General features: G+C 47.9%; 1 protein-coding gene across 1 annotated transcript in view; it reads left to right on the forward strand.

Annotated features, from left to right (window-relative positions):
• The window catches only part of EWSR1 (EWS RNA-binding protein 1), a gene marked incomplete at both ends in the record, with an annotated part of 27,966 nt that overhangs the window by 5,554 nt on the left and 12,476 nt on the right, over window positions 1-9,936 (forward strand). Inside the window, 4 exons of the mRNA XM_009879994.1 lie at window positions 3,220-3,256; window positions 3,507-3,558; window positions 5,870-5,990; window positions 6,449-6,466. Of these exons, the coding sequence (XP_009878296.1) occupies window positions 3,220-3,256; window positions 3,507-3,558; window positions 5,870-5,990; window positions 6,449-6,466 (228 nt within the window). The remainder of the gene's footprint in view (window positions 1-3,219; window positions 3,257-3,506; window positions 3,559-5,869; window positions 5,991-6,448; window positions 6,467-9,936) is intronic.

Here is a 9,936-nt window from a genome sequence, read left to right on the forward strand (position 1 = left end):
AGGCGCCGGGCCTACCCCCCTCCCTCCCCTCCCTTTCCCCCAGCGCTGGGGCTTCGTTCCGGCCTGGCCCTCACCCGGCCCCGGTTCCCCCAGTACCGGTGTCCCCGAGGGGGACCGGGAGCCTGCTGTGCCTCCCCGGGGCGGCAGTGCCCAGATTCTCTCTCCTAAATATTCCTTAATATATTATCGTTGACAATAGTGGATCCTTGGTGCTTCCAACAACAAGGTTCTTTGAGTTACACGCATTCAGGAGATCGCTGTCCTCACTGAAAGCTTCCTCCGTGCCTTCGGCCTTTCTGTTGGCTCTTCAGGGCGGTTTCTGGGTGTAAATGTGATTTCTTTGAAAAAAAAAAAACAAAACCAAAAAAACAGTGAAGCATCATAGAAGGAGATGTGCCTTTTCCACGGGGGCTCCAACTGGATGCGAATAGATCAAAATTGAGACTTACCGACTGTGGCAACGTCACATTTCAAATAGTCTTAAAGCCCGGCAGCCAAAGGTCGGACCTTTCCATAAAGGAAAATAAGCCACGGAGTGTGAGGGAATATAACTAATATCACCTTACAGAGGTTGGTTTTTTTTTTTTTAAAAAAAAAAAAAAGTTACTAAAGAAACATGTTTGTCCAAATGGGGTTTAAAAATACAGCTGTCTTTCTGCTTAATACATGGAAATGTTCTTCCGCGGGAGCTGCTATTTTCGGCTGCACTATTGTGCTCTTGAGCCTCGTGAAATAGAAGGATGAAGATTAATTTCCCCCTGGAAATAAAGGCTCGGAGATGGTTTTAGCTAAATGAACCGTAATATTTTTTTAACGCTATTGCCTGAATCTCAATTCGAGCAAATTAAAAGAGAGGGATTACCAGTGACAAATTGCAAGTTCAGCACCTGGATTTAAATTCCTGCAAAGGAGGGAAATGTCATGTGTTGGTAGGACTGGGGGAAGGCTGCGAGAAGGGATGCGTGATGGGTGTTTAATTAAAGACCTTGTGCTTAGCTAGAGGGACCTGCAGCTCTTGGGGAGGGCGGTGGGTTGCTGGGGAGTCTACCAGCGAGGGATGAAGGTTGGGGAGGAGTGTGCTCAGCAGCCTGACAATTTTTGACCAGCCTGGAGGACTGCAGTAACCCAACAGGGTGCGGAAAATGAGAGTTCAATATCTGAGTATGGAGGTTTTGATGGCTGGAGAGCAAACGGGCATGGAAGAGAGGAGGCCAGGGTGGAGGAGGGTGTACGGTGAGATGCGGGAGAAGGTGGAAGAGGGGAGGTTTAGGTTAGATATCAGGAAGAAATTGTTGGCTGTGAGGGTTGTGAGCCCCTGGGGCAGGTTGCCCGGAGAAGCTGTGGCTGCCCCATCCCTGGAGGTGTTCAAGGCCAGGTTGGACGGGGCTCGGAGCAACCTGGGCTGGGGGGAGGTGGCCCTGCCCAGGGCAGGGGGGTGGAACAAGGTGATCTTTAAGGTCCCTTCCAACCTAAACCATTCTGTGAGTCTATGGAGGGGTGCTGGTATGAGGAGGCAGTGGGAGAGGGAAGATGGATGAGAGGAGAATGGGCATTAAATGGTTTTTAACACCATTAATGCCCATTTGTGGCAAAGCTTAGAGCCACGTGTAGACTGAAACAGCAACAACAAAAAGAGCAGCGGCCCTGAATTTAACAAGCTAGAGTTTTCAATATTAAACATGACAACCTGTAAGGAAAGCAGGAGAGGTGCCAGAGTAGTTTAACAACTTGTGCGTTGCGTCTCAGGAGCGTGGAAGCCTTTGGATTGCAGTTGAGCGTCTTTTTATTGTGCGTGGTATTTCGCTCATCTTCCTGGTGTACTCGTGCCGATTCCTGCGCTCTGGTGCAAGGTCAAAGTAATTAATATCTGCCAAAAATCACTACCGGAGTCACGGCACTTCCTCTCCTTGTCCATCAACACGTACCCCAGGGTCTGAGCTCCAGCATCAGCGGAGGGAAGCGCAAAGGAGGAAAAGCCATAAGCTCATGTAGAGGGGTTAGGAGGAGGAGAGGAAAGCTTTAAGAACCTGTGGCCACAAGAAACAGGAGGTTCTGGTGTATGAAAACAGCGTTTTCAAAGTTATTCGTGGTCTTCCATCACGTTCGGTTGCGAACAGCGTGATAAAGGCATTGAACCCATCCTTACAGCCTGGGGACAACTGAAGCCTGTGGGAAGCCATCAGCTGGGTTCCTCAAATTTGTAATCTTCAGTTTTCTAACTGAGATGAGTGTACCCCGAGGTGCGATCGTGATAGAAACACCGAAATCTCTTCTTGCACAGGACTGTTTGGCTCTGCCTGAGAATAGCTCTGCTAACGTCCAGCTTCTGCCTCCAGCGCAGTCAGATGCCGTGGCCCGAGCGGCAGATGCGAGCAAGGGCTGGTCCCGTTCCTGATCTCTGTCCTCGGGACTTTTGTGGCCCCGGGAGAGCTGGAATCTGGCTGGCAAGGTCCGGCCTAAGCGATGAATTCATCGTTTGCTCTAGAAGTTTGGATGGGAACTGGAGTTGCTTGGTGACTTTGAGGGAAAGCGTAGATTTAGGAGCTGTAATCATGTCAAATATAGCCTTGTAATTGCCATGCGGATGCATTTTCCATTCCCGCTGGCAAACCAGTTCAGCGTAGATTTTTCTGCTTGGCTTTTCAGGATTTCGGTTCTCCTCTAAATCGGGGTATTGGAGTGGATGGGGGCTTTGGGGAAGGAATTACTGCCAGCTGCCCGTCTCAAACCCTGCTAGGGGACGAGTGTTAGAACTTTGCAGCCCTTTGTGTCCTTGAAAGTTCGATAGAAAGAGGGAGAGTGAAGTGTGGTGGTTTTTACAGACCGGAAAACTTGCAACCTGGCCCTTTGAAACCCGGGCGGGGGGGTTGTGAGTGTCAGCCCCATCGTTTCCTTTGTTCCAAAACAAAACACCCTCCTGCCAGCCCCCTTGGGTGTCATCCAAGGTGGCAGTTAAATTAAAGTGGGGTCATTTGAGATCAAAGTTGCTGCAGCAAACGGCAGTAACAATGAAGGGAAGAGGGGGTTTTGTTGCCTTCAAAAAGACTTGCAAAAGTGCATTTACCTTACGCTCTTTTGAAACTGGATTTCCAGCGGTTTATGGCAGTTCTTTCAAGCTGCAGGAGGAAATTCCAGCTGCTGTGCTCTTGCACTGTTAATTTTGTTAAGCCTTTGTCAACCTTTTTTTCCCTTCTTTTTTTTTTCCCCCTTTCTTTGCAGATTATAGTACCTATAGCCAAGCTGCAGCTCAGCAGGGGTAAGTAGCATTATGGTCTTATCCTCTCTGTTTTAAAAAGATGCAATATAAGTATATAATAATTGCAGTTTAGTCTTAATTCAGGTGTGTTTTCAAATCCGATGGTTTTCCTTTAGCTTTTAGATTTGTGTATTGCCGTAGTGTTTCAGCAGAAATCATTTGGATACGTGAAAGTTGTCTTGTGATACATGTGTTGCACACGTCAGAAATGCGGGGACGCATTATAAATGTCTTTAAATTCGTTTTACAGCTACAGCGCGTATGCACCTCAGCCAGCTCAAGGATATGCACAGACCACCCAGGTAAAACACGGGACGGATTTATAATTGCTGCTGAATCACATGTCTTCCAGTAAACGACACAGGGCTCTGCCAGCCACGAAAAACGCTGAGCGGCAACATCAAAATCTGTCATTGAACGTTGTCTTGTAGCTTCTCACGCAGCCTGAACTGCTTTCTTAAAGTGAAAACAACCTGAACGTCATGGAGCATCAACAGTCACCTTCTTTGTTAATATACCTGAGGTTATGCCTAAGGTGGTTGTTGTCGAGAGGGTTGTAAAAGCCTAATTTGCGGTGTATGTTTGACACCGCCGCATTGGTGGGTGCTTTACTCAGCAGTGTAGGAGAGAAAACCCTAAAAAGTAAAAGTTGGGGAAATTGCCACTTGTGAGATTGCAGCAGTTGGGCAACGGAGGAGGAGGGAATACATTTTTTTTCAGGGAAGTATTGTTGCTACAGCTATTAATACTCTCAGTTGGCTGGGTCTTTAAGAGATGAATTAAACCATGCTTATTTTTAATCCTTAGACTACAAGTTGTATACGCACTCCAAGTATGTTTTCAAAGATAAACTTTTGTCCTTAAAAATAGTGTAGGTTAACTTTCCCCCGCCTCTCCAGAGAGAATTTTGAAGGGAAAATCCTGCTGCCCGAGAGTATGTCTGTATTACGGAGAGGAAAACCACCGCCTTGTCGTGTTGCAGTGGTACGGAGCAGCTTCAAATCGGTTTATTCTGGTTGTGGCAACAGTTTGGCTTTGGCGCTGCGGGGCTGAGCGGGAGCAGCCTTGCCGTGCCCGCTCAGCCTCCCCCTGCCTGCTGCTGCCTGCGCTAGCCAGTCCGAGGCAGGTGAGGCTGCGTCAATACTGCGCTTGCTCGTTCCTGTGGCAGGGTAAGAAGGCTCTTTGTGAAAAAGATCGGTGTTACAGGAGGAGCACAGGTTCGGTCTTGGCATTGGGGTCGGCTTAAAGGAGGGCGATGGTGATTTTTATTTTGAATAAGTATTTTGAGACCGACCAATTGCAAGAACTGCTACCAAATGTGCAAGGTTATACGGAAGGACAAGTATAAGCAGACTGGCAAGCGTGAGAACGGGCGGCCTCAACAACATCCTCTCGTGTGAGACTAAAACAACCAACCGACTAAACTCGGCTGTAGGCAAATAGCCATGGGGGGGTTGGAGCGTTTCCTGCCTCTTGATGTAGTGAGCTTCCACAGACAGTGACATATTCCATCTGGTCATGACTTTTCTGCTCTTGGTTAAGATCTGTGGCTTGAGTTCAGGGAGACCGGCTCGCGAGTAACACACACTCAGATCCCAAAAGGTGTTTGTAAGTTCCAGGCTCCCACAGGACTCGGTAAATCCCTTTGAGAATCTGGATGTTAAGGCTATCTTCATGTCACTTCTTGAGCTGTAACTCGAGTTTTATCCTAAATCAAACTGCTGGCCGCCCAAAGCCGTCGGTGCCTGGAGTTTGAGCCGGCTGGTCCGTGGCATGGGGCTGAGGTAGATCTTGAGCTGGTAAAACTGCAGGACCAGCCACCCTGCGCTGCCGATCAGATCACCGCGGCTGAGGAGTTGCTTTGCAGTCCTGTCTTCAGGATTGAGCCAGGCGAGGGGCAGAAGCGGTCCTTTAGTGACAGTCTAGGCTTGAAAATGAGCTCCGGGTAAGGTGCGAGTTGAGAGTTGATCTCTCACTGCATGCAAAGACACCGGGACGGGAGTAGCTGTAACCAGGATAGTTTGGTGATGGCAAGACCTTAGATGCTCCCACTGATCCTGTCCTCAGGTGCCCACATAAGCTCCTGTTTTTCAAACTGTTGGCTGGTGGACATGAAGAATGTTCAGAATAACTTAATTGAAAGCTTAAATATTTTTTTTTCTACTGAATGCTGAAGCAGTTTCATGGTGAAGTGACTGACTTGTTTTACTTTGCGCAGTTCTGCCCTCTGAGTAGTCCCACTCCCCGTGTTTCACGTTAGCCCTCAGGAGGTACCTGTGAGTGTTGATAGGTGCCCAGGCAATTACAAAGCACTTGATGCTTTCATACTTTGCTTTACATAAAGCAGAGGTGTGTTGTGAAAATGTAAGAGGCTGTCGCTCCGGCCATGGCATTGAAAAACTGCATTTGTAATCTCGTTACGGACCTGAACTGAAATTTGCAGTAGCGTCCCAACTTTCACAGTAGCCATGGCTTGACTCGAATTGCTTTCAGTACCTCGGCTGACACACATCCCTCGGTCTGTGTATATCACCGAAACAGTTTGTGTGTATCTCTGCCACGCCTGTGAGTCGCTTCTGTTTATGAATTAAATTTCTATTGTCTTCGGAGCAGACGTATGGGCAGAGTTATGGAACCTACGGACAACCCACCGACGTCAGCTACACACAGCCCCAGACGACTGCGACGTACGGGCAGACTGCGTATGCAACGTCCTACGGGCAGCCTCCTACCGGTAAGAGCCCCCGTGCCTGCAAGGCTCGACGTGTCCTGGGGAGAGCACTGAGCTCAAGTGAGCTTTGGGGAGCTCCAGCTCCAAACTGTACTGAATTCCTCTGGGCAGCTCCGATTTGGAAAGGGCTTCCTTCCTTGAGAGCCTTCCTTGAGCGAAAGGTGGTGTGAAATGATGGGAAGATGCGGGTGGGCTGAGAAGGAATAAACAAACATGCCTGTTCAACTTTTCAGGGAGTGTTTTTGGGGGCCGGTTCGTGCTGTGGAACTAAGCGTGGCTGCAGAGTGTACTGTGCTTAGAGCAAAGCCAACGTGAGCTGCGCTCCCTGGGAGCGCGTACTCTGACTGCTCTTGAGAGCCGGTGTCCTCAGCACCTGGGTTGCCTGAAAATCAAATCCGTGGAAGTGCTGTATGGCTGTTCGGATAGCGTACCCTCGACTTTTTGCCTTGTGCTTCCCACAGTAGAAGGGACCAGTACAAGTTTGACTCTCCTGCTCGCTCTTGCGTGGAAAATAGTCTCATCCCATCTAAACTTGCGGTGTTAACCCTTTAGGTGTCAGTTGGTTTTAGCGCTAAAAACATCCAACATCAGAGCGTGCGCGCACGGTGTCAGTAAGAATTTGCTAGGCTGCGATGTTTGCCATCTCCACAGCTCTGTGAGGTCTCCACGTGACGTACTTTATGGATAAAACTTCCCGAGCACTAATGACAGCCGTGCCGAGCCGTTTCAGGCAAATCTAACCCCATTGTCCGACTGTTTCCCAAAGGGTAAATACCATGGTTAGACACCTCCAGACATCCTGACCACCACCTTTGCGTGTTCCGTGTTGTCGTTGGATTTCCAGTGCAGATGCATACCTCACATGTTCATTAAAGCACTGCAAACTATTCCAGGGTGTGCTCTTTGAACTGGGGTTTTGTACGTACGGGTGTCTTAATGTCTGAAAGAAACTGTTGAGTTTCATTCAATTCTGGTATATTATCTGGTATGTCATTCGATTCTGGTGTATTATCTGGTATATCATTCAATTCTGGTATAGTTGCACTGAATATTCAGGAGACTTTGAAAAAAGAAAATGGATTTTCCTCCAAGTAATGCCTTGGGTGCCTTTTTTCTGCAGATTCATCCTTTGCTATGAGAGACGTTATAAACGTCTATTAGAGTGGGAGCTTTCTTTAATGCTTCCCAAAGCAAGGCAATACCGCAACAGACAGGCAGTGGGGTATGTGACCACAGAAGCGATTGGGGAATGCTCCGCAAGGAAGAGGTGGGGAGAAAAGTCTGTCCGCTTACATGGCATTTAAAATGTTGAACGTCTCGGCGCAGAAGAGGAAGATTTCTGCCTGGCAGTTGGCGCACATCCTGCAGAATCAGAGTCAGTACCCTTAACCAGCGTTGCTGTGGGTTATCTACAAGGTCTTTTCCCTTTATTTTAAAAATCCACGGACATAAATTGGCAGCAAAAAAGATTTGTGGACTTCCAAAATTCCTTTCTTTGAAATGTTTGAGTCCTTTAATCCTTACTACGGGCGCTCCGCTCCTGCAGGGGTCACAGGAAGCTGCACTGTTGATGTGTTTGCTTGTCCCTTAAGAGGAATAATAATAATATTAGGCGTCTTTTCTGCACAGCTTTTTTTTTTTTTTTTAGGCGAAAAGTGTCATTTTCTTTTCATCAAAAAAAAAAAAAAAGAAAACTCAGGAAGTGGTCAAGCAAAAGATCCTAGCAGACCTTCAAGTACGATTTGCCTCGATCCGCGTAGCTTTGGTCTGTGGCAGAACTGTTGATGTTATTCTCCAGGCAGAGCGCCAGCTTGTATTTATTCTTCCTACACCTGCCTCTCCTTGAGGAGCCGGAGCTGTGCAAATGAGACTGATAGTGCTTAAAGCCTGTCTCCCTCTCTCGGTCTCTGCTTTTCGTGCTAAATAAAGCCCGGGGTGTTGCCTGGGGCATACATCTTTACGCCCTGAGAGACGTGCAATTTTTACGGTTGAATCTCAATTTATTTTTCCTAGGCATCGCCTCTTCGTAGCAGAGGAACATCTGCAATTACTTAAAAGAAAAGTGCCTTATTTTGACTTAACAGCCGATTTTTTGAGGTGAAATGGCCGTTGTGGTCGGGAAAATTCAAATCCTGTGCAGATACGCCCTCTCGGCACTCTGCAGGAACGGCAGAGATGGTTCCTCTGCGTCGCTTCAAGGCTGTTTTAGCCTGCCTGGTGACCTTTCCGTCCCAATTATTCTTCCATCCAGCCTTGCAGTGACTCCTGGGCTGCCCGAGGTGAGAGTTACTGCCTGGGTTGCGCTTCTTCCCTCCCCGTGGCTGTAGAAAAAGGTGTCTTGGAGTCGCCCCGTTGGTTTATTACAGAGAAGAAGCTCCCTGGATGTCCAACTCGCTGGAGGCCGACTGGATTAGGGGATTAATCGGCACCGTTGGATCTGTGGTCACAGTTTGCTCTTTAATCACTGCGGTGTATAAGCATGAATTACAAGAGTAAATAAAGAGCTACATCTGTTATGGTTATTGGCTTTCGAACGATGTCGTTTTGGGGCAAAAACATCGTTTCAGATGCCCAGGTATGAATCGCTTTTAAGTAGCTAAGTAGAAATTATTCTGTGAAGACAGCCAGCCCCTACTTTTCTTTTCACCTGGGAAACTTAGGGTTATATATGTTTTATTCTGATGTATTCAGAATGTGAAATGAACACGCCCGTAGCTCTCTTGGCTACCACAATAATCTGTTACACAGAAATGGAGCAGAGAGAGTGTAACCTCTGCGTCCCCTTCTCCAGACCCTCACCGGTAGAAGATCTGCATGCCAAACAGGAGCCAGCTCTCTTGGGGCACGCAGACCCTCTGCGTAGCTTTTAATGCTGCTTGCATCAGAGAGGAGCCTCTGAAAACTGCTGCTAGCTGACTTGAAGCCTGCTTATTTCAGAATAAATCTCTTTGAATCCATTATTTTCAGTTGACATTCTCTGAGGACCAAATCCTGCACGCGACTCCTCCACCAGAAGAATTCCTAGGCTTCAATAAGGGTTTTGCTTGGCAGGTTTGGATACTTTGAGAGGAAACCAAGCCGCATAACTGGACATCTTAAGCAGGTTATCGAAGTTCTTCTGTTACCTTTTTCTTGCAGTAGCTGTTCTGCAGACTCGCCATTTATCTTACTGACTGGTGGGGAGAGGAGAGAGAAGTGATACAATGCAGGTGCCCCGCTCGAAAATACTGCTCTTGAGAATTTTCAGAGTACCTAAACTAAGTTGTTGAAAGGAAACTTTAGACCAGTGGGATGTTAAATCACTGCCTTTGCTTTCTTTGGTACAAACCCTTCCTTCTGAGCTCACTCGCACGAGGGAAATGCTCAATCTAGACCCGACGCATTACAATTCAGCATTTTTTTTTGCCTTCCCTTTTATTCTACTGATTGTGCAGAGCCAGGTGTTAGCAAACCTGCTCGCTCGCGTGATTGGAGAGGTTAGTGCTACCAGAAAAGGGGACCCAGATGTGGGAGGACCACCCTGTGGCTCCAAAGGATGAGAACAGCCCGAGGCAAGGCTGTGGCTTCAGCAGCACTTACTGCAAGCTGTACTTAAGGCAAAGAGCAGGCTTTTTTAGTATGTGGTCAGGCTTTTGCCAGTTCAAATAAGGATTCCTTTAACTTCTGGTGGCGGTGCTCTCTGTGCGAATGCTGTGGTGGCTCACGTTTAAGCGTTTGGACTGTTGAAATTTGTCCGAGGCTCTAAAAATCATCCTCGTTTTACCCTGTTCGGCACCATCCCGTTCACCCTGCTCAGAACAGGACTTTGCTTTTCAGAGAAGCTCTCAGGAAAAAAGGAGTAATGACCGTGAAAACTTGATTTGCTAGTGATTGCTGCAAGTTATTGCCTGGTGGGAGACCAGCTTACCCTCTCGCTTTCATCTTTCCAGGTTGGCAGCCCTGTGACGTG

Source organism: Charadrius vociferus, unplaced genomic scaffold (genome assembly GCF_000708025.1).
Source record: "Charadrius vociferus isolate BGI_N301 unplaced genomic scaffold, ASM70802v2 scaffold1232, whole genome shotgun sequence".
In the NCBI taxonomy this organism is placed as follows: domain Eukaryota; kingdom Metazoa; phylum Chordata; class Aves; order Charadriiformes; family Charadriidae; genus Charadrius; species Charadrius vociferus.